At 48.4% G+C, this 24,771-nt stretch overlaps 2 protein-coding genes across 3 annotated transcripts in view; both read left to right on the top strand.

Moving 5' to 3' along the window:
• Window positions 1-18,942, top strand: part of LOC105450483 (protein groucho-like) — a 70,573-nt gene extending 51,631 nt beyond the window's left edge. Inside the window, exons 7-13 of the mRNA XM_011690335.1 lie at window positions 65-90; window positions 14,214-14,333; window positions 14,413-14,695; window positions 14,796-15,054; window positions 15,185-15,463; window positions 15,830-16,433; window positions 16,513-18,942. Coding sequence (XP_011688637.1) covers window positions 65-90; window positions 14,214-14,333; window positions 14,413-14,695; window positions 14,796-15,054; window positions 15,185-15,463; window positions 15,830-16,433; window positions 16,513-16,620 — 1,679 coding nt within the window. The 3' untranslated portion in view covers window positions 16,621-18,942. The remainder of the gene's footprint in view (window positions 1-64; window positions 91-14,213; window positions 14,334-14,412; window positions 14,696-14,795; window positions 15,055-15,184; window positions 15,464-15,829; window positions 16,434-16,512) is intronic.
• A 1,199-nt stretch (window positions 18,943-20,141) lies between these two features.
• On the top strand, window positions 20,142-22,177 carry LOC105450432 (methyl-CpG-binding domain protein 3). 2 transcript variants are annotated; one of them, XM_011690267.1, is made up of 5 exons: window positions 20,142-20,387; window positions 20,607-20,748; window positions 21,062-21,115; window positions 21,439-21,684; window positions 21,830-22,177. In XM_011690267.1, exons 1-5 carry the CDS (start codon window positions 20,260-20,262, stop codon window positions 21,926-21,928), a joined length of 669 nt encoding a protein of 222 aa, XP_011688569.1. In that variant the 5' UTR covers window positions 20,142-20,259; the 3' UTR covers window positions 21,929-22,177. The 2 variants fall into 2 exon arrangements, with proteins under 2 accessions (XP_011688569.1, XP_011688570.1); XM_011690268.1 differs by lacking the exon at window positions 21,062-21,115.
• Window positions 22,178-24,771: the final 2,594 nt, after the last annotated feature.

The following is a 24,771-nucleotide window of genomic DNA, read 5'->3' as shown; positions in this document are numbered from 1 at the left end:
AAAGTCGCTGTTACATCTTAATAATATCACGTAATACACACGGAACTTTTATTCTCTGTTACAGGTCTCAATCCAGCCGAGGAGAGGCATGTGAGTATCATCATCAAATACCTAATAATTTCTCATTATTCGTCGGCGAATGGGGAAGACTGCCACATCGCTGGCACCGTCGGGCGCGTAAAATTTCACCTCATAAAAGGGGGATTAGATGGCCGCTTACGCGCGATGTATTATTGGATGATAGCGGCGGGGGTGGAGGGACGGTAGTGGAGGAATACGAGAGCGAAAGAGGGAATTAGCGCGATACGCGATAGCGTGGAGAAAAAGAAAGAAAGGGAGAGAGAGAAATAGAGCGAGCGAAGCGCAGGCTGCGCGCGTAGCGGTCGGGGGAGGAGGCGGAGATGGTGACGAAGGAGGAGGAAGCGCGGAATGGACGTAAAAGCCTGAACACCGGAACACAGGGCCGTAAAAAGCTCGTCGTCAAAAGCACTCCCTTCCGCTTTCATCGACCACTCGGTACTCGCTCTCTCTCTCTCTCTCTTTCTCTCTCCCTCTTTCGCTCTCCGCCTCTCTATTCCTCCGCGTTTCTCTTCTTCTTCGATAACATAAAGCGTCCGCTGGTTGCGGCGCGCGCGTTTATTAAAAGCGCTCCGGAGAGGAAAAAAGCCTCGAGAGCGCTCGAGGGTACCGCCGCGCCGCGTTCGCGCTCTCCGCCTCTCAGGTCTCTCGAGTGTCCTGCGAGATCGGTCCTACCGATCCGATCGATCGCTCGACAAAAGGCTCGCGCGAGAAAGGAGAATCGATCAGCCGCGGTCGGAACTCCCATCCGCCCCCTTCCCTTTTTTTCCTTCTCTCTCTCTCTCTCTCCCCTTCCTCTTTTTTTCATTCGGGGATGAATATCGATGTGCGCAGTTAGCTCGGGCGTCGATTAAACGGTCCCGCGCGTCGTAACAGCGTTCCCGCATTAACCGATGCGATGCGGCGAAACGAATGGGCGATTAAGGTTTCACACTCGTTGAAAAATTCGCGAACCACTTGGCGAATCGAGAAAAACACAGTTTGATATTTGATTTCGCGAATATTTTCGCGCCCGAACGAGCGATGATTTTTTGGTTATTAATCCTCTTTCGGTCTCGGTGAAATTTACTGCTAGAGAGAGAAAGAGAAAGAGAGAGAGAGAGAGGAGAAGAGAGAGAGAGAGAGGGACAGAGAGAAAGAGAGGCAAGCGCATCGCCGAGTTGTAACTCGTTCGATTCGATGGCGATGGCGCCCGCGGCACGCTGCCAGCCCGATAATTAGTGCCCGTTTAATATGCACAATTATTACGGATTGATAATCGGGGCTGCGCGTCCATTACATCGGTATGGAGATAGATGGTAATAGGTTGCTATCGATATTAGCTCTCCTCTTTCGCCCTCTACGTACCCCTGCCTCCCATCCGCATCGCTTCCACCCCTCTGGCTCTTCCCTGTGAATTCTCTTCCGTTTATCTCCCTCCCCCCCCCTCATGTTCGCCGTTCCAACCAAGTACCTTCCACAGTTTCAAACTGCGACCCTGAGGCCTGTGAAATTGAAATATGAATGCTAATGGGGTTACTCACCCTAGCGTCGTATAATATTACTGATTGCTGGAAGGGCGAGTCCTGTTATTCATCGTTCTACATGTATATTTTTTTCTTCATCTCTTTATGTCTTCTTTCATTTTGAGAACATCTTGGCCGATCGAGCTTTCAGCCACGCTTATTCCTTTCTTTTTGCTTAAAAGTAATAATGACAATGAATTTTAAAAAGCTGCAATCACGCCTACTTCGAAATCCGCTACCCTTCCTTATTTTGTCAAGAAGTTTTCGCTGCATGTATACCGTATTGATCGAGGGGTCCGATCTTGGCGCGAAGAAGGCGTCTATCGCCTTCTTTTTAACGGAAGGGAGTTCCGAGCCATCGAACAAATTGACGCCGTACTTACCGAGTTCCCGAGGAGCGAAGAATTACGTTCCCATCGATCCGCTTTCTCGTGTCACTTTGAATTTATACGTCCTCTCCGCGGCGTAGAGCGCGGGAGGGCAGGCTTGCACGATAAAACTTCTATTCCGCTCGGCGGGTCGTTACCCAACTACATTTTCATGTTCCTTCTTGCACTTCCCGCCCACCCTTCCTCCGTGCAATCCGATCTCGTGATTGGATCGACGAGGAAGAACGGTGCTTGCGGAAAAGGGGCAAACCATCGCGGAAGGCTGGAGATGGAAAGAGGAGGAAAAAAAAACTCGAGGAAGAGAATATATACGTATGTACAGAGGGTGAGGCGAGGGATGGAGAGGAAAGAAAGTTGGCGTCTCAAATCGAAAATCGACGACAGCCGGAGAGAATGCGAGTCGTTATTATTCGCGCACCAGTAAAGTCCTCTCCTTTCATTCCTGGGAGCTTTACCTTTCGCATCCTGCTTCTCTCTCTCTCTCTCGCGCGCGCGCGCATCGCCTCTCCACTTTCAGGATTTTTCACGACCCGGGAAATATTTCCTCTGTGCGTTGCGAAACACCTCGGAGCTTTTCGAGGATGCGGGAAAGAAGCCAACGGTATGCCTATAGCTCGACGTTGACGTCGCTCGTTGCGCGAAGTCGAAGAAGAGGAAAAGACGGCGAAAGACCGAGCTACTCTGTGCGAGTTACTCCACAACTCCCTTCTCAGTAGGAGAAAGAGAGAGAGAGAGAGAGGCGTTGACTCATAACGAATTCATAAAACACCGTGAAGCGGCTGCCCCCTGTGGCGTAAAAAGGTGGAAGAGGTATGGGAATGGGGAGGAAGGGAGGGCATCGGACGACCGCGGAATATTTATTTATTGCTATTGCTTCGCACTGACGGGGGGATGAAAAAGGCGGGGGGTGTTTCCAGCTATTACCTGGCCCCCTTCTCTCCCTCTCGGACATGCGAGCGTGGGCTTAATTGAATTGCGCGATGCTTACGCCTCGTTTCGGATAGCTCGCGGTAAATTGTCGCGGAAGCTGGTGGTCTCGATGGTGACGAGGAGGATACTCGTGGAGACCGTTAATGTTGATTCATCCCGCTGTAATGTGAACGCATTTTCGCGAAAATTACCCGCGACTGTGAAGCCAGATATATATTGTCCGCGGTTCTTTTTCGAGCACGATCTCTCTTCCTCTTTTTCTCTCTCGCTTTCGCTCATGTCCGCAGATAAATGAATATCTCTATTTTCAACATGAAATATTTAATAAACAATCGCAAGAATAATGCGAATATTTCATGACAATTTGGAAATACGAGTATTGTTCGCGACAGATTCTCCGACTCTTTTTTTTTTTATTATTTATTTATTAAGGACCGCAATTCCCTTTTGTTGGATATTGTCATCACTTTGTAGCTCAATGTTGATCTTGTTACAATGATCCCTTTATAAATACGCGAATCAACGCGGATGTGCAACAATATATATGACATTATTTGTCACTTATTTCAGAACGATGACGTCGATTTATACGATTTGCCGAACGTTAATTGTAATCAAATATCGTTCGGGCGGGGAGGGAAAAAAATCACCCCGTATCTCGTAGCCCGGAGGCTGGCATCGCAACCGCATCGGCGATCCTGATATCACGAAAACAGAAACGATTTTAAACGTTTAATCGAAATCGATTCCGTTATTTACTGTGTGTATAAGCCCCTCGCGCCATCGCGATGTTGTGGTGGCAGGTACATGCTCGGCTGTTCCGAGAGTTGAAAATCGGCTACGAATCGAGACGCCGCGATATCGATTGTTCGTTCCCCTCCCCCGACAGCCCCTCCGTACGCCTCCTCGCTTTTTCCTTGGTTCAGCCATTTTCCGGCAGTTCGTTCTCCATTGGTCGCGGAGCTCGCGGTCGCGTTACTCTTTTTCCAACTTTTACGCCATCCTCTCGCCTCTCCCTCTCACCGCTCTCGGCCTCTTCCATCCTATCATCCCCTACCCGCCTTTTTAATCCCATCACAGAGTCGAGCGCGCACCAACGAGGCTGTCGCCGGAGGTCGGTAAATTAAATCTCGAATAAAGTGCAAATAAACGAGCAAGAGGGAGAGAGAGGGGGGGAGAGGGAGAGAGAAGCAGAGAAAGAGAGAGAGAAAGAGGACAGGAGAGAGGGGCGTTACCCGGGTGGTGGTCGAAAGTGCGGTACAAAAAAACGACAGGGTGAGAGCGAAAAAAAAGCTAGCCGAGAGAAAGGAGGAAGGGAATTGCGAGAGGGGGGAGGGGCGAGAACACAGAGAAAGGGCGAGAGCACGGGTGCGAGGCCAGAAGAGAAAGAGGGAGGGAGAGAGAAAGAGATAAAAGAGCGAACTGACGCGCGAGAGTGTAATTTATTTTAATTAGAGTGGCTGCATTATGTAAGCGGGTGAAGCGCCGATGAAAGGGTTTGAAAGGGTCGAGAGATCCTGACACCGACCCCCCGACCAACATCCCCTTCCACTGACACCCTGTCTCTGCTGTCTACCCCCGGGAACAGACTAATTCGCTCTCATCCAGGGCTGTGAGGGTCGCGGGAGAGTGTTTCGAAAAGTCAGCGCCGAGATTCGCGACCGATGTCGCGGCACGGCAAATTTCGCATCGCGGAATGTTTGCCCACTGTAGGAATGCATTGCGCAACTAGAAACTATATTCTACGTACACAACTAGTCGAGAAGTGTAAAACAAAATTTCAAACACATTTATATGCGGAGAACCGTGAAAAGCTCAGAAGCTCGCGTCAGTTATCCATATGCGATATAATATTTATTTAAAGTTTTATTCAAAGTTTTCCACCAGACGCACCAGTGAATTTAATTATCAAGTCTAGTTCTTAGACTTCCTGGAAACGGGGGATGCTGCCGCGACTATCTCGGAGAGTGTATCCGAATCACGCGTGGGGCGCGCGAGGCGCGAATTACGCTCTTGAGTTTCTCACCCCCTTTCCTTGGCGGGCAAAGTAGAGAACCAGCCAACCCTCCTGCTTTACCGACGCCTCTGATCTCGTTAGGAACGCATTAATTAATTTACAAGATGGCGGCGGTGGCGACGACGACGGTATAAGAGAGCAAGAGCCTCGTTGTACCGCGGAGGAGAGGGGGGGGGGCGGAAGAGCGGCGACCGAGGGGCTGGGGGCGAGGGTTACTGCACGGCACGTTTTAATTACTAATTGAAACGTTCTCCTACCACCTTCCACCGCGCCGATCCCGTAATTCCGTTTCCACGTCGCTGTCACTTTCACCCCTACCCTTAACTCTAACGACTCTCCAACCCTATCTGAGCTTGCGATTCTCTCTTTGTCTTGATATTCGCTCTCCTCTCTCTCTTTCTCTCTCTCGAGGGTACTTAATATTTTTAAATACTTTACATACTTTACCTCCATCCCCGATATTATGCTTCTCCTTGGTCTTTCTTCCCCTTCGCGGGGGAGGATGCTTCTGACACAGGAATTTATGAGACGGCGAATCTGCGGCTTTCGCGAATTAATTAATTAAAAATATATCGTGGCGCCTTAACAACGCCTCGCTGCGGCCGCTTTTCGGCATTGTTTCTATCATCTCTGCTCTTTCTCGAAGCATCTTCTTGCGCGCGCGAAGTCGTTGTGGAAGTCAATAGATTCGGAAAAGATTAAATTTGTTATGGAGTATGACTTTGAGTTGACGAGAGGCACTTTTTTTTTTTACTTCTTATTCTATATTTATACATTTTTCAAAGTAAATGCTTGCTTCTTACTGTTAACGGGGCTGTGACGAAACGCCAAGCGCCGGAGTATCGCGCAATAAAATACGGGGAGATGTTTAATTACTCTAAGTATCAATTACCGTAACAAGAGCCGCATGCGATGATCGTGCTTACGAAAGCGACGGTAAAAACGCAACATGGCACTTCGTAACGCGTCCTAGTTTTACAGTCGATTGGCAGCAAACGTAATCGTTAGAAAATTAAAAAAATATGTATATATATATATATATATAAAAGTTGCGTCTCGCGCGCGCAACGATCGCAATCAGAGCACGACGGATCGGCGGTTTTATAGTCATTGCGCGTCTGCAGCGATCGATGACGATTCTGCGAAACGGAATAAAACGTCTCTCCAATATTTATTACGTCGGCACAGCACGATACGTAGGTGTGCGGTTGGGAGCAATTTTAGCAACAGTGCCTCAACGGCGAATCGCTCCGTCGCGGTTCTTTACGATCGATTCTCTCGCTGCTCGCGGCTTTCGTTCCGCCTCGCGCACCCCGATATTTACGCCCCGCCGTTTGTGTCCGCGCCGTTATGGGTCCAGTGCACATAAGCCGGCACGAAAATTGTCGCAGTCGCACAATCTTCCAGCGAGAAATTAACGCGAGTTTTTCACGCCGCGCTTTTATTTTACCGGCCCGGCGTTTCGCGGGAAATTTTTCATTCTCCCGAGATTAGGCATCTTCGATAATTTTATAAACGCCCTTTACCCTCCTTCCCCTTTATCGTAAAATTTATTCTGCAAATAATTTCTTTGTGTGCGCCACACTTTTATTCTAACGTGTGTGTATCCTTCCTCCACTCTCTGGCACTCGCAATACACTACTCATATTTAGGACCGATCATCCTCGAAACGAGAAGGCGCGCTTTTACGACTCGTGGCGCGCTTAACGGCCGACTAAGCTTTTTAATAATTCGCCGACCGGTAATTAGTCCGTAATTTAATGAGACGGCCGTAAAATGCCGCGCGTAGTAGACAGCCGACGTAAAGATCGACCGTCCCGTAATTACGTCTCCGTGTATATTTCACAATATAATCGGCCGACTGTGTGCTGCGTAACGTGCAACGCGTTTTCTACCGCGCCGTGAAAAGCTTTTTCCGCGACGACGGGAGCGAAAGAGGAAAAGAAAAAGAGAAAAGAGTGCGAAAGAGAGAGAGAGAGAGAGAGAGAGAGAGAGAGAGAGAAAGAGGAAGGGGAACGAAAAAGCAGAAGCGGAAGAGAAGAGCGGCCGCGAAAGCGTGGATTTGTTATTAAAACGTCCCGCTGGAAATAACGGGCGCGCTGTCCAACACGCGACGGATGCAGGTTTGCAAACGAGGACGCGAGATACGTAGCGAAGAATCATTATTTTATTTCAACATAACGTCCGTTACATAACGTGTCCGATACGCGAACTCGCGGGAAAAATCTGTGAAATTCGTGAGAGCGCGTCCGTATATAGTTATACCTACGCGCCGCGCTCTCAACTACACCGGGGGGGGCTCTCTCGCGCCGTACGTTTCTTGCTAGAAATTCAAGCAAATAAATAGAACGAGAGGAAATACCACGCCGCGTATAATTCGGCTCTGTATTTCGAAGGGAAAATCTAATATCGCTCCGCGCGTCTGCCATTCCGATCGAGTATTCCGCATTCTAGTCGAAACTTTCCGATCTAACGGCGTACACGTGGCTGCTTTTTGGCGAACGTTCAAGCGGACAAGAGGGGGGGGGGGACGTATAACGCCGCGGGAGAAACGTTTAACCCGCTAACGTAGGAAGCCAATGAGGTTGCGCGTTCTCGTCTTTCCGGTGGAAGATACTGCCGCTATAAATCAGACGGTCGATCGGCGACGGGCGGCCAACCGGTCCCGCGCGTCTCTCCCTCCCTCTCCTTTCACTCTTCCGTCTCGCCTCCCGCCGGCAGCGTGCAGCTTCGACGACGGCCATTAACTCTCTTTTTTTGCGATGTGTAATGACCTTAAAGCGCCCATGGTTTACGAAGCCATTCGTTAAGGGGGGCCCCTCCGCGCCGCGCGTCGGTAATCGCGCGAGAATGCACCTCCGCGGGCATTGTTGCGTACGATCTTTTTTTTTTCCCCTCCCCGCTTCCCTCCCTCACCCGTCTCCTCTTTTACCGGCTTACCTCGACGGGGCATCTGCTCGTCGCCGTCCCTCGCTTTGCCCTCCTCGGGCTTTTTCTCGTCTTTCTTATTCCGACGTGCGGAAGGTGAGAGCGTGAGAGGAAGACGCGACGGCTCGACGACGGGAGTGGGTAGAGTAGGGCGAGATAATAGGAGAGAAGCTCTGGTATACCGCGCGTCGAGCGTGCACGAGCGAAATAAAGCGACGATCGGGATGCACCACGGGCTTTTCAATTACCCGTAGCTCCACCTCTCTCGCCGCTCCACTTCTTGCTTCGCTCTCCTCCGCCTCGTCCTACTCCCGTCTGTTTTGCTTCCTCCTACTTCTCTCTGACGGAGCGATAAAAATGTTTCCTCGTTCTCTGTCTCTCCTCCCTCGTGGATAACGCGCAGGCACTTTATGGCAAGCTATTCTGTTTGCCCCTTATTTCTCCGATCTGCTCTCGCCCGTCCAATCCGCCCCCTCCCGTCACCTTTCCTCCCCGCGCGTCCTCTATTTCTCTCCTGTCTTTTACCCTCGCATCACCCCCTCGTGTCGTCTTTCCTCGCTCTTCACAGCCCCGGCGATACTCTCTCTCAGGAAGCTGCCTGCCTCGCGTAAAAGACCACTCACGTTCCAGCTATCGCTGCGAAACTCGGTGACTTAGCCGACAACGCCTACGTGCGAACGGGCGAATAGGAATTTTTCCCCCTTTTCCCCTTTGAAAAATCGCACGTGCACTAAGTCCGACAACGTCAGGACGCGGGTGTGCAGCTCGAGTAGGTATTCACGCGGACGCCGGTCGTGGCGTTGGCGGTTCTCGTCAGAACCACGTTTCGTAATTAAAAACGTAATTAAAAGCGGCAATTGGTACGAAGCGCGACGTTCTCGGTTCGGTCGCGAGCGTATAAGAACCGCGGGGATACCGCCGCCGCGCCGTCCCCTCGAGAGAGCGGATCCGTATGAAAATTTGATGAAACTTAAATTCCGCGAGGAGGGTTGATCGTCAAGCACGTACAGCGGTTTTTCCGAAAGCGCTCCGTCGGTTTCCTGAAGCGTTACAGCGTTTTGTTAAAAAAAAAGAGAAAGAGAAAAAAAAACCCCGGGGTCTGCCTCCGCAGTTTTCGGCGGCGCAGCCGGGTCTCGGGACGAAAAACGCGTCCGCGCCGCGAGTTCGTCGGCGCGATAACGATAACTGTTGCACTATCGATCACGCGCGCGGCGGGTGTGCGCCTGTATACGTGCGGAAGAAAGAACGGCGCGGCGGCGACGAGATGGTAGTGTGTACGCGGGGGCGATGGGACGCGGTCCACACGCGCGTTGCTGCATAAAATTGCAGAGCCCAGCAGCAGCAGCGGCGGCGGCGGCGACGGCAGCAGCAGCAGCAGCAGCAGCAGCAGCAGCAGCGTGGCGCCGAGCCGAGATAGCTGCAAACAGACGCGAGTTAATTTAAAAATGCAAATTCCACCACGGGTCTCTCGCCGCTCCGAGGGCGGACACGGCTCCGGGGGAGGAGAAAAAAAGAGAGCGCGAGAGACCGAGAGAGGAGAAGAAAGAGAGGCGGAGAGGGTGGGCGGGGAGGGGTGCGGGAGAGGGGAGGAAAAAAGCGCAGCGCGAGAGAACACGGCGAGTAACGCGCTGAGAGAAAGGGAATTTTGCTATTTACGGCTGCGCCATAAATCATAGCGTTGTGAATGTCTGTCTGATTCGCGGCGCTGCGTGTGAGCTTTTTATTTATACGTCGTCCAATTTGAGCAAGTCCGATTGCGAGATAGCGCGCTGCTCCTCCGCCGAAAAATTCGACGGGGACAGTCCGCGGTGGAAGTGCGGTAAACCGGCGACGTGTTTGTATGAATGAGTAAGAGGAAAAACGCCCGAGTACCGCGCTCTGGCGCTTCCATGATTAATATTTGCGCAAGTATAATTTAAACAAAATCCTCTATATCTGGAAAGATATCCGATTTGTCCGTGTGTGCGTTTGTGTGTGTGTTTGAGTGGAAGCGCAATATCGACGGACGGCTTGTTTTTGTCGAAGCAGAGTATCGATTTCGATAAAGCCACGCAAAAAAAAAAAAAGATCGGCCAGGCCAAAACACGTGGATATCTGCGTTGCCGCGGCGGTGATAAAAATTCGCGCGCACACTAATTGCCGGTATGACGAATGCACCGGTTGACCCAGTGACACGTACGCGCCGGATTCCGCGAACCGATTACCGGCTGCCGTCCCGCGTCCGACCGACGCGATCATAAAAAATTCCATGCATTCGCGAGTAAGCTGCAACACGCCGGTATATAGCCAGCGAAGCCAACGGGTGTCCACTCGAAATTACGCACGCGATCCCCGGACCCTGCCATGAATCTTTCTCTCGCGTAGCACGCGGGAGCGATCTCGGTTAATTAAATTTAATCGGAACCGCGGCGCGGGCAGAAACGAAAATCGGGCGATCGGACGTCGAATATTCAGGAGCCATTAGCCTCAAACGCGCGAGTCCGAAATCGCGGGACAAGTGTCAAGGTGGTTTAATGCCGCGGATGTTTATCTGTTCGGAAATCGAGTTTGAAGACCTGATCGCGCCGGGGAATCACGCCCGTTCGAGATCTATCGTCACAATGGATGGTTTCGAGTGGAAAGGTAAATATCACGAAACCGATAAGTCTAAGTTGGAAACACAGCTTGTGCGGCCGTTCGTGCGACGTCAGTCTCAAAGTTGAAATACAGAGGGAGAGAGCATTGTCTTTACGGTTCTGCCGTGCTTCGACGGTCGGAGATTCGCCGACACGAGACGCATTAGTCGAACGTCTCCGCGTCGCGGCGTAAAGCCCCGCAATGTCCGTCAACCACGAGCATCCCCCGCACAGTCGACGGTATCGAATCGTATATACCGATCCACACGGAATCCCAATTTCCCGACGTCTCTCGTTCCGGCGCGTTCCTCCGGGACCGGCGACGACGACGACGGCGGTGGCGATGACGGTGACACTGAGAGCCACTGGGTGCAATCTTGTACCAGCTGGGGTTTGCGGGGTCTTGGGAGACGCGACTCCGGCTCGTAACCTTCTCTCTCAGGGTCCTAGCCACGACGACGACGACGACGACGACGACGACGTCGGTGGAGTGAGGAATAGGGAAACAGGCACCACAGGCAGGCAGGCAGGCGGACGGGGGTGGTTGGTTGGTCGACGTAGGGTGAGAGCGCACGAGTGGCAGCGGCAGTAAGGGGTGTGAGACGGTGTGGAAAAGGGAAGAGGAGAGAAGAAGCTGGAGAGAGAGAGAGAGAGAGAGAGAGAGACAGGACGGTGGGTGGTCGGTCGGTGGCTTGGGATATATCCGTAAGGTTAGGGTGGTTGAGTCGAGACGAGGCGCCGCGGCGAAGGAGTCGCTCACTCACTTACCACCCTCATGGCTGCGACCGCCAACCCCAATACCATGCACACGGCCAAAGCCGTCTCCCCCCCTCCTCCCCCCGACCGTCTCCCGCTCTCACGTCTCTCACCCTTGAAAGAGCCACCCCTGACTGTACTTCGGTGCCTGCTGCTGCTTGCCAAGTTGCTTGCCTGCCTGCCTGCTTGCTTGCGGACCAAGTCGTCCCTAACACTACAAAGTCTATATATCTACGGTATACCCGCAGCTCCTCCTACATTCCGCCGCCTCCTCCTCTATCTCTTCGTCTTCCCCTGAGGTACCAACCCCCATATTGATCGTGGCACGAATCCTCTTTGTGGGAGAGGGTGGTATGGATAGCCGACGGGATAGGTGTAAGTAAACTTACGTGAATGGAAGGCGGGCCGCGTGTATATCGTTTCTTCGCGGAGGTATCTATACACACACACACACACACACACACACACACACACACACACATGCGTACGTACATATATATATGTATGCGTTGCACATATACCGGCGCAACGCGAGCAGGCAACGGGAAAGCAAGGGGGAACAGAAACGGAAAGCTCTCGCGAAACGACATTGCGAGCTATCGGCGTCTCGCGACGACGGGGGTGGGAGAGAAAGGATGCGCTTACCCCCCCGAAAGACGAGACTTCCGGGTACATACTTACTACTAGCGGTATCGACTGCGGACAAGAGTTGGTGTGTGTTTCCGCATGATTTTCCAGGGAACTAAATCCAGTCGCGCGATTTCCTCGTAGAATCGTTTTACCATAGTTGTTATATTCTATTCAGGAGTATATAACAACAACATTTACTCTAATTTAATAATAATGCCATACACACTAATAATTATCAAATTAAATGTATTTTGTAACGCCCATAAATATTTTTTAAAACAGTGTTTTCTTAATCGAAAATTATCGCGCGTTCGCGATAATTTAGATATGCGAGATGATGCAATGATAAAAACCTTGTCGAGAACGTGCAGTGTAAAATGTTGTTTTTTTTTTCCCACCAGTGATAACGTTTGCCTAGAAATCGTAAGATTTTAAGTCATTATGGCGCGCCTTATTTTCTCGCGAACGCGTGTCAAACGCTGTTTTCTCGCCAGATTCTCCTTTCGACGCGGACAGTCGTCTCATCCGCTTCAGTGGGCTCTGGTCGGATAAGCAGTGACCGACCGTTTCCGGATAACGAGAGGACGTCTTTTCGGAGGAGAAAGATATCCCTCCTTTCTCTGTACCACCGGGATTCTTTCGCGAAGAAAACTCGAAAGAGAGAGGCACGTAATACGGCTCCCGGGGGGATCCTTTTCTTGCCGGGAATCTTTCATGACGTGAGCGGAGCGCGTGTTTGCGAGACTTTCCGCCCCCGTTCCCCGCTCATCCTCCCCTCCTGGCTTTTGTCTTCGCTTTTCCGTCGCTATATCGTCGTCGCGAACGAGAGAACACGTTGCCGCTCGATTTTTCCGCGTCGCGGGGTTTCATACCCGGTTCTCGCCGACTCCTTTCGCTCTCCCGAGCGATTTCTCGTCGGTGTCTGACAAGACACGCGGGCCGCGATACCTCTTATCCTCCGAGCGGCATGTAATTTCGTACGTTAATCGCCCGGAGATACCCCGGGCGAGCGTATCCGTGCATGTATGTATGTATGTGTTTATATATATATATATATATCTCAAGATCCCCATTTTTTCTTTTATATATTTCCTTTTACCCGAAGCGTTTCGGTCGACAGGCGGGGAGAGGATGATACCGAGGCGTCGAAGTAATGGACCGAGAGAGCCCGGCGTCGCAGTAGTAGGATGAGGGACGAAGGGTAATTGAGAGAAGAGGAGATTTACTTCGACACCGGCGACGAGCGGCGGGGCTTGCGAGGGGATGCGATGCAGGGTGGTTTACGGGTTTGCAAAGATGGGGCGCGTAGTTATCGGGAGAGGACACGGGGAAAGGGCTGCCAAGTTTATATATGTGCCAAAGGCATGCGAACGGTGTCGCGATGCTGTGTCGGACGTATCGACGACGAAACTACCGCTCGTAAAGCTTCCGGTCGATGATACCCCCCTCTCGGGCCCCTCCCACCCGGCGAGCTTGTGCGAGCTTGCATTTTTGCGAGAAACGCGCCTTTTCACGTTTTATGAAGATTGTCAGCGTTGATGATCTTCCTCTCGATTTTACCTGCTTGTGTCGAAGCACATGAAAGAAGACAAGGTCGGAGTAGCGATAAGCAATCTTCGCGTTGTTTATCAATGTCTATTGCGATTCTTATCTCGCGCTTACATTCCCTGTATTAAAACTTAGTCTTTCCCAACTGATTAGATTCCCGGGAAAAGAGTGTGTTTTAATTCGTATAAGCGATTATTGAAGAGGCGCGATAAAATAAGAGCGAAGTCGATAAAACGCCCAGGACATTCAAGTGCTTTCGCATTCGGAAATGCATGCCGATATTTTTCTCGGCACTCGCGCATAATACGATAGAAAAAAAAAGGGCAGAATTCTACGATCCGACCTATTATTCTTCGTTCGCCTCGGAGCGAAATGGAGGTCGTGCGGGCCAGGAGGGATAAGTAATTCCGTCGATGCCTCTTCCACCCGTCCGACGGGAAGGTCGTTTTATTTAATCGCGAAGGAGGAAGGAAGGAATTTAGTCGTTCTACCCTCCATCCGTCGTCCATTCCCCCTCGGTCGCAAGAAGTCCTTCGTTCCCCGATACTTTTCCGTGAAAATCTATCGAGAGGAGGTAGAAATCCGGCGCGGCCCGTAAAAATCTTGAACGAATAAATCCTGTAAATCTCCGTAATCGGATTAACCGCGCTAGACGAGAGAGTGAGAGAGAGAGAGAGAAAGAGAGAGAGAGAGAGAGAGAGCGCGCGGATCGTATCTTTCACGTTGATAAAGAATTCTATAAAAATCGTATAACGACTCCGTTAAAGATTCCGGATCTTGAGCACTGAATGATCTCGATCGTCTTTATTAATTGCAGAGGAACTCGATATCGCCGGCGGAACGGGAGAAGTACAGACCGCGCAGTACACCCGATCCGCAGCACGAACATCTGCTGGGGAAGAAAATGAAGAAGGAGCAGGACAAGGACATAGGCCATGTAAGTATCTAAGAATAGTGCCCCATGCTCCACGATCGGCGATTCGCCTTAATAAAGCCGTGCGTGTTCTCCCCGACAGCAAAGCGATGGTGAAAAGAGCGACCAAGACTTGGTGGTCGACGACGCGAGCGAGGGCCCGACCAGCCCGGCGGCGAACGGCACGACGTCACCGCGAGAGAACGGCCTCGACAAGATGGGCCCGTCCTCGGTGCCTCTGAGCGGCCAGGTGAAGAAGGAGGTACCGCCACCGTCACCTAGAAGCGGCACCAGCAGCAACGCGAGCACGCCCTCGGCCAAGAAGATGGAGGAGCGCGAGAAACCAACGACACCGATCTCGAAGCCGGTCACACCAACGTCGGCGGGTATGTTGTTACTCGAAATAAACGTCACGAGCGTCAAAAGTGATGGAAGTAGGGTGGCAACGTTCAGAAAGTAATCGAGTTTGTACCGGCGATATCGTAGGTAGCAGTTCCGGCTCCGGCGGCCTGAAACCGTCGAGCTCCAGCAAACCGTTGGTCTCGGCCTCGGTGGTCGGCCCTTATCCGCCGCACTATCCGCCACCGCATCATCCGCCCGCGGGACCTCACGTGGACATGCTGGGCTATCCTCCGGGGGCGGCGCTCAACGGTGGTTACCCCACGAGACCACCCCTTCAACAGCTTTACGATCCTCACAGCATGAGAGCACCGCTCGGACCGATCATTCCTCCCGGCGGTAAACCGTGAGTGCTCTTTCCTTTCCTAAAACTCACTGTCGTCTGCTTGCCTCTGCGCGTCAGTTTATCAGCATAACGTTATACGTTTGTCGTCGTAGTATCGTTATACTTTTATGAGATGATGTTTTTCTCGTAGCAGTGCGTACAGTTTCCACGTGTCCAGCGAAGGCCAGATGCAGCCGGTGCCGTTTCCGCAGGACGCGCTCATCGGTCCGGGCATTCCGCGACACGCACGTCAAATAAACACGCTCACTCACGGTGAGGTAGTCTGCGCCGTGACAATCTCGAATCCGACCAAGTACGTCTACACCGGCGGCAAAGGCTGCGTCAAGGTGTGGGACATCAGCCAGGGCGGCAGTGCTAGTGCGAAACCAGTCTCCCAGCTTGATTGCTTGCAACGGGACAACTATATCAGGTCAGTGATAGTAACACGTGTCTTCATTCGCAATTCGTGACACATTAACTCCCGAACGCTATACATACTACGCGGTCGGTGTAATTAATTTCTGACTCTCTGAATTCTGGATGACATTTAGTCGTGTCCGCCGGCTGTATATCACGCCGAAGCAGCGCGCGGCATCGATTTTCACATGCATTTTCCGTATATGCATTTACCACCCTTCCCTCCTCCTCCTCCTCCCTTCCTCCCTCCTTCCCCCGCCGTCCTCGCGTAACCGTAGAACGCGCGCGGACCGTAGTAATTATTTAAAAGCGTGCATAAGTGGCGCGCGGTATTTAACGGAATTAATATATACGCGACGCTCTTGATTGTTGTTATTAGGTCGGTGAAACTGTTACCCGACGGTAGGACATTAATTGTGGGAGGTGAGGCGAGTAATCTCAGCATCTGGGACCTGGCGAGTCCGACACCGAGAATCAAAGCCGAACTGACCTCCTCGGCGCCGGCGTGTTACGCCCTGGCGATCTCGCCGGACTCGAAGGTCTGCTTCAGCTGTTGCAGCGACGGCAACATCGCCGTGTGGGACTTGCAGAATCAGACGTTGGTTCGACAATTCCAAGGTCACACGGACGGCGCCTCGTGTATCGACATCTCCGCCGACGGTTCGAAACTGTGGACAGGTGGTCTCGATAATACCGTCCGCTCCTGGGACCTTAGGGAAGGTCGACAACTGCAGCAGCACGATTTCACGTCGCAGATATTCTCTTTGGGATACTGCCCTACCGGCGAGTGGTTGGCCGTTGGTATGGAGAATTCGAATGTCGAGGTGCTCCATGCCACGAAACCCGACAAGTATCAGTTGCATCTGCACGAATCTTGCGTGCTGTCGTTACGCTTCGCCTCGTGTGGCAAGTGGTTCGTCTCCACCGGCAAGGATAATTTACTTAATGCGTGGCGCACGCCATACGGTGCCTCGATTTTCCAGGTTAGTCGTGATCGCATTATGCAAATCACTCGATTTTCTTTCGACACCAATCGTAAATGGTTTCCTTTCTTCTTTCCAGTCGAAAGAGTCGTCTTCGGTGCTTAGCTGCGATATTTCTACGGACGACAAGTACATCGTGACCGGATCCGGCGACAAGAAAGCCACCGTCTACGAAGTGATGTATTGAGCCTCATATTGGTTTGATCACTTTTTTCGATAGCCAACATCGATCGAAATTTCACAGTGAAATTTGACAGTTAAGTGATTGACTTATGACGGAGGAATTGAAAAAAAAAGAAGAGAATTAATTTTTTTTACTTCCGAAATGTGACTTCAAGGAACTGTGTATCAGCGAATTACGAAGTTTCATAAGAGTTGACAAGACTTGGTCGATGTGCTACGGTCGCTACATTCGACAGAAACCGAATTAAATTTCACATTTCTCTAATCCCATAAATTATACTGGGGGATAGTATATAAATTATGGGGATATAAATATATATAAAGATTGCAGCATTTAGCTGTATAAGATTGTATAGAATCTATAATCGTAAGTAGGATAGTGTGACTGGAATATGAGAGAGAGAGAAAGAGAGAGAATGCGGATACTCTCCGTATGTATTTAACGTGGGAGGCGATAATAAAGTCGCTTGTGTAATATGTTACTTATGTAATATAGAATCTTTATATAATTAGATCTTTTTGCATGTGATGTGTGAAGGAAATTGAGCGACGAATCGAGTTAAGCGCATTTCGTCGGGCGAGGTCGTTCCCTTGCGATAGTGTCGCAGCGACGAAACGAATCGCCACGGCGAAATACCTGAATACGTACGGAATGCTGATCTAGTGTTGTAGACTTGTCAAAGTAGGGATGTATGTTGTGTCGCAGAATTATACATAATATATTGAGCACGTATGTAGACAAGAACGTTTACGTCATGTAGCGGAGAAACTGTAGGGCTATGAAAATCCGATAAGTATCGATCACGCTAAACCAGTGTTTTGAACGTGCGCGACGACGCGTTCGTTCGGTATATCGAAGCCAGCGGATGTGGGGATCTTTGACATTTCTACCACCGACTAAGAGGAATAATTTGTACTTATTACACACTTTCAGTTTTAAATACGATTTCCTTTTGTAATTATATGGCACTGTTGCGTCTGCCGTTAAGACTTTATTGTAATTGAGATTTTATAAAAACGTGTCGCGAGAGGGGGAAGGACGCGGTGATAAAACAAAAAAAAGAGGGTTAAGAAGAAGAAGAGAGGGGCGAAAGATACTTTTCGATCTTTTGCAGTAATTATGAAACTGGCTTTCATACGCCTATTGCGAGCGGTATCGAAATACAAATAGGAAAACTCCGTAAGCCGCGCGACAAACGCGCGCGCGCGCGCGCACCGGATACTTGATACAATGTACATTGTTTGCGAGTTCTTGACTGCCATAATAGGCATATACATACTACGCACACGCATATACACGCGTATAAAAACAAACACGAGCGAGCGGACCACGTTCGTGGGCGGATTTTGCAGAATATTCGATAAAAGTATTTTTGTGACTATTCATCGCGAGACCCTAGGCTTAAACCATCGGAGCGAACCGCGGTCGATGCGTGTTCGACCACACGCGCGTCTGCATCGACACGACTGCAGAGACAGAGAAAGAGAGAGAGAGAGAGAAAGAGACGGGATGATATTGTAAAATATCAGGCGAAACACTTGAATTCTTACACCGCCCCTTCGGTGCGGATTACAAGGGCCGGAGGTGTGTGCATCTGGACTTTTTAGGGTACTAGCTAGCGCATTATTATTCGGAGGCCGTATGGTGAAAGCGGGTGATGCGTAATGGAGATTTATATTTTGTTACAGGAAGGCACATACATGAAACACACACACACGTTGACATCTCCGCTGCGACCGTCCGAAATTCAACGCCGCGATATAATAACTGCCGCGAATGTAAGAACTTTGCTAAACTTGCGTAAAACGTGGTCAGGGAGCGTCCCGTTCACCGGTCGCTCCGAATTTTGGACGATCGCAGCCCCCGTTCGTATAGACCAATAGAAACAACGATACCTCAAGAAGACTCAATAGTTAATTATCTCTAACTCATTGACTTGTACAGAATCGATATTCTTTTACAGTTGAATAACACACGCACCGTGAAAAAGAAAGCGCATTACGCGAGACAAACAAAAAGAAGAAAAAAAGATCGCATAGCCGCGACAATGATTGTACCCTGCCTCCCCGCTCCCCCCCCCCCATTTCCTCCCCTTTTCCTTCCCGAAAAACCCGGAACCGAAACCGTAAATACGTTGAATTGCGTCTCCGTGCTCGCATTTTGCACTCCGCGAAAGCGTACCGAAAGCCGCCGTTGAGAAAAAGAACATACGTTCGTAATAAACGGAAGACAGGCAGCGTTAATCTTTTTCCAAGCACTGTTCAAGTTGTTCCTATAGCTACGCGAAAATTGTTTCTTTCGGCAATTAAATCCTCTATATCTATATACAAGGGTTTGACGTCATTGCGCTCGCCCGACCTGTTCTCCCGATCCTCCTAATCTTTGCGATTAAATTATGCCAGAAATAGAAGAATTCGACGAAGATATTGGAAGCACTTTAATCCCTATAATCTGACATATTCGTCGTCAAATATCTTCAGTGTTAAAAGTAGAAATCTCGTGACAGTTTACGATACCCACGTAATCTTATTATTTTACGAATCCCCACTGATATCTTTAATTGTTCAAGATGAATATCAGTGCAAAAGAATACTAGAATCTAAAGATATCCCGTCAGCTGAAAAGAATTTTTGCAGATAGAAATCTATGACAGTTTATGATTCCCAATCTTTATTATTTTACACAAATCTCCACTGGTATCTTTAATTGTTCAAGATAAATATCCATGCAAAAGAACACTAGAATTTGAAGATATTCATTAGCTGAAAATAATTTTTGTAAATAGTCGAAAATTTTCATCTTATAGAGATTTTCGAGTTGCAGAGGTTCGAGATTCGACTGTACTGATAAAACGTCTCAAGATTATATGTATATATATGTATAATATATCACTCTTCAATATCTATAATTCGATATATATAATTTGATTTCATTTTTTTACTAAAGTTTTTCTTAGTGGCGCGCGAATTACTAAGTTTAAATATTACAATTTTGTTTTCAAAAATTAATTCTATTTTAGACATTTCCTCTAAATTTATCTAAATTTATCTAAATATATATGTATACATATAATTTTCTTATGGAAAAAATTTAGATAAATTTAAAGGAAATGTCTGAAATATAGAATTAATTTTTGAAAACAAATTTATTGTAATATTTAGATTAAGTAATTTGCGCCAATGAGTGAGAAAAACTTTAGTAAAAAAATGAAATCGAATTATATATATCGAAAGAGCAATATATTATACACAGAGTCCAAGTGACGTCTTTATAAAAAAAAGTCTTCAATCTTATTATTTCACTATCAAGTTCGAGTTATTAGTATTTAAATTGTTTTATCTCGTTTTTTGTATCGACCGTATAAATAAATCTCGCCTCAGCGGCACGCTTCAATGAACGCGGAGAACGATGCGGAACGGCATGCACGTGCATCGCCGTCACGCACGTGTGCAATCTCTGAACGTATCGGGAGGTGCTGCACTCTGCGGGCTGATCGTGGAACTACGTACCGTTGACGCGTGCGACGCTTCAATATGGCCGACTGCCGCCGACAGTGAAGCTACGGCAAGATATGATTATACTTGTGATCCGTGATATTTTCGAAGGATTATTCGCGCGGTGTGAAGACAGAAACTGGCAACGATGAACATGTCCGTGGAGAAGAAGAAGTACCCCTCGGCGTTGCCGATCAATTGGCCCGCGAGGGAGGAACCGGCGAGGAAGAGCCAGAATCAGTTGGCGTCCACGGGGAAGGTTGATTATTATTACAAGTAGGTTGAATTTTGAATTCCCGTGGGACAAAGACCGACGTTTTCGATTTTTATTGCGCGCGGAAACGCGGCGAAAGTGCTCTCGGCGTGGAATCGAAAGATGTCGAGAGTAATTTTCGCAGACGGACACGGCAGCGTTTCGCGAACGCCGCGAACGTTAACCTCGATGACAGTTGTATCATCTGTTTTTTGAACTAAATGAAGCGGCTTTCCTTTCAGCCGCGGCGTCAGGAACGACGCGTCGCTGGTGCCGCCGATCAGGCAGACGGCGTCGATTTTCAAGCAGCCGGTGACGATCTACAAGACGCAGGAGGGGAAGGTGAAGGATGTCAAACACGGCTCGCAGGAGAAGCCGAAGCAGGTTGGTTTACAGGCACAGCTTGCTGGTCTACGCTAATTGGATTCTGTTCAAACAGAGTTTGTTGTGTCAATGAATCGAATCCTTTTACTCTTTCACACCCGTCTATATTCACATATACAATATCTAGTAGCTGCACACTTATCTACAAATATGTTTATGGATTATTCTCTTATATATTATCTTTGTATTTGGAGATCTTTCTAATCCCTGTATTATGCGAGATACACTTTTTATCCGCTTACACACCCATTCACTTGTACTGCTTTTCGTTAGCTATCCTTGTAAATTCACAACTGTCAAATCGTTGCTTTAGGAAGGAGCCGATAAAACTGACGGCAAGTATGGCTCCCAAGATAAGCCTAAGCAGGTAACTCTGAACATGCAATCACGTGAAATTGTCAATAATTTTTTTGTGCTTTCTGTTATGTTTTCAATGGCAAATTTTTTATTAACTGCTAAATTTTAATAATAACAACGAGAGTCAATTTGAACAGGATTATAAAGTAATTTTGGTGGTGGTTGGTGATGGTACTCGATATAGAAACATTTATATACTTGTACGTTAAAAGCAATGATTCAATTTAATACAATTTTCATGTAATGTTTTGTTTGTAACTCCTATCGTTTTCTCAGTAGCAATAGCTGAGTTAAACGATTGAATGAATGATAATCAAAGTATCGATATTGCAGCTTTTCTGGGAAAAACGTTTGGAAGGTCTGCGAGCGTGCGATCCCGACGGTTATGAATTTGACGCGATGGACTTGCCAAAGAACTTGAAGCCAGTAGGACCATATATCACGGAAGAAACGTTGCTCCAGAGCGTGGCCACCGCATTACACGTATCCACCCAGCCAGTCACCGGACAGACGGGCTCGAAGACGGCTTTAGAGAAGAATCCCGGGGTATTTCTCAATCCTGATCAGCCACTTGTACAGGTAGAGTCGATAGCCAAACGTGTCAATTGGCGTTAAGAATGCATCATAAAATAATATTATCAGAACGATTGACACCCCAATGTTTATGAATTTTATTTGTCTAATTAATAACCATTAATAAGATGATTGTGCAATTCTGTTTGAGGCGGTCTCGATAGCGGATGAGGATATAAGGAGGCAAGAAGACCGTGTGGCCATCGCGAGAAAAAAATTACAAGATGCCCTACGTGGTCTTCAAACCTAAGTTATAGAGACTTTATGCATATTATCACTTGCTCATCTTTTAGTTTTAAGTTCGTTATAAATTATATTAATTATCACACCACTTTTTGTAATAAATGTTTTTATAAAAAAAAAGGAGAGAAATGAGGAAAAATGGGAATCTAATGGAAGAATTAAGATAGAAGAATTTATATTTAAAGCATGATATTGACTGACTATTTTGAAATATATTTTAACGAAATCGAGACGGAATAAATTCGATAGTGCAAAAGAATCGTATAGTTGGATGCTCTTCTAAAAAATTTCGATAAATTAGAAATTTCCATTATAATTCGATTCGAATAATTTGGTTTGTAGTGTTTCGAGCTTCTAGAATTGCCATCTGTTTAATATTTCCTGTGACATGAAGGTAATCGATCGAGTTAATAGTGTGCTCGGGGAAATAACGAATTTTTCAGATTTTGCTTTGGCAGATGGCAGAAGTGCCGCGTTTGGCTCGGAAATTGACTAAATTATCAGATTACTGGAAATTAGTATTCAAAAAAACACTATTTATCGCTGTTTTTCAAACTAATGAATAGAAATCTTTTCGGGCAACGCGGCGTGTTTAATCTATAACCGATATCACACACATCCAATGCAATGAATTGAGAATCGGGTTAGTAAAACGTCCACATTATTTATGCAAATTGCCGCGCTTATTTTGGCCTGCGAAAGGCGGGAATTGAACGATCTTGAAATATCTCGTCGAATTCGAGTATGGCACGTCGCCTTCGCAGGAAATAGCCCGCATAGTTGAATAAAACCTCTCGCCAAGCCATCGGCGCAGGTATAGGGGAGAAAGACAGATTTAAAAAGAACTTTAAAATGGTTTTAAAGTATCCTGTGATCTTTCGGAAATTTAAGCTTCATTAGATTTGGCGTATCTGTTAAAACTTAAGATACTTTTATTATAATAGAATCTTTGTAATCTGGAATTTGGACTTTCTCTTTTGACTCTGTTATTCTAGGTAGAGAAAATGTGGTTTCATTCTTTATTTTTAATGGCTTTGTTATTCTAGAGAAACCCGTGGTAGAAGAGCAGTGAAAAAAGGAAAGAATTAATCGTTTCAGGATATTCTTATGGTTAGTATAATATTCTTGACATTTCTGTACATTGCGGGCGTACAGGCTGGTACGGGGCGAAGACCCTACCCCATGGTGCAAAAAAACAGCAAGAAAGAATCCTTTCAGGGCTTCGAAGACGGAAAGCATCAATGGTTAAGCCGATGAGTTATTTTCTCTCAGAAGGAATTGTCATTTGGGATGATCCTCGAAACATTTCCGAAGATTTTGTTCCATACGAATACCATACTCTCTAATCGTGTCGCATTAAGTACCGTGCGCCGCGTGTTACTTAGTAGTGTTCGGGGCGTGCATTGTGCCGAGTGCAGTTGTGTATCGAATGCTGCCCAAGGCCCTCTGGGAATCGGTACGTGCCCAGGGCCCCGCACAAAAGAATGCTCGGGCAGGTATACATATACAGGCAAGCGTCGGTTTTCAGGTAAGCATAAGCGGGGTACCAGGTGGTAACCTCTTTTTTTTTCTCTCCATGTTGGCTGCTCCTCTCCCCCCCCCCTGGCCGCTTCCGTCCCTCTGCCTGCCTGCCCGGCACCTCTCCACCTTCGACCAACAGCTGTTTCCCTCCGCGGCAAGGGTCGCTCTCTCCCTTATTGTCAACCAGACGAACAGCCGTTCTCGCCCCACCGTCATCGTGTGTATGTGCATGCACGCCGGCACATGTCCCAGTTTAAATCGTTATAACTCGTCGAACACATGACTCGACCGACGACGATCCATCCGGTCTAATCGGTACGGCGGCGCGGCGCGGTGTCGTGAGTGTATACCCGTGAGTCGACGATCGTCGCCCGGGCGTGCATTCGTCGACAACGGGAAATTCAATGTCGGGCCGAATGTCGCCTGCACATCCCGAGCCGCCTGCATCCCGAGTCTGCATCCCGTGCGATCAATAGCACTATCGCGTGTTCTTTGCAATAATTTATGCGCACGGAGGCGACATCCGGCCCGCGAGAAAACGCCAAGGGTGGGAGAGAGGAGGCAACAATGGGTGCGGTGTATTCCACGCCAAAGGGGATGCTTAAAAAGTCGAAATCATAATTTTTTTTTTCAGTAATCGCGGGATAAGTATCAGGCAATTTAGATAATTATAGGCGATTGACACACGGTATTTACATTTATTACACCGCGGGTCACTCTCGTCTCTCTGGGAAAAATCTCGCAATTCTATATATAAATATACTGCGGATTTCTCTAGGACGTCGTTTGGGATATATGCAATTTAATTGCATACATGTATATGTACGCATAATGAATCGCGCATGTGAACATAAATGCGAATATCGTATGACGAATGAGGAATTGAAATCCGCCACGGGACACATCCCGAAATAATCTCATCTATACCGGCCCACGGCCCCTTCCCTTTCCCCCGCGTACGCGTGCATAATTCACGCAAATTTTTGCATTACGATTGAGCCGTCGTGCTTTAATGTCAAAACACGACGTCGATAGCCGATATTACGCTCAGTTATGCGGCATTTAATTCCGCGCACGATTATCTCTCTCCCCCCCCTCTCTCTCTTTCTCTCTCTCTCGGGGGCACTCGATAAGTTTTTTAACGCGCGCTTAATGCAACCGCCGATCTATGCGGTCGGCGTCGCATCGCGTGTAAAGACCTTATCTGGAGCACCATCGAAGATTACATCCTCCGCTGTCTTGAACGTAATATAGCCGACGTATAAATAGATGCCTCTCCAGGCGCGTTATCGATCTTTCGCGCAGGCAGTATATTCGACCATCGGAAGT

Source organism: Wasmannia auropunctata, unplaced genomic scaffold (genome assembly GCF_000956235.1).
Source record: "Wasmannia auropunctata unplaced genomic scaffold, wasmannia.A_1.0 LD336061.1, whole genome shotgun sequence".
Lineage (NCBI taxonomy): Eukaryota > Metazoa > Arthropoda > Insecta > Hymenoptera > Formicidae > Wasmannia > Wasmannia auropunctata.
Note: the sequence above shows the minus strand (reverse complement) of the source record. Positions and strands in the feature narration are given on the sequence as shown.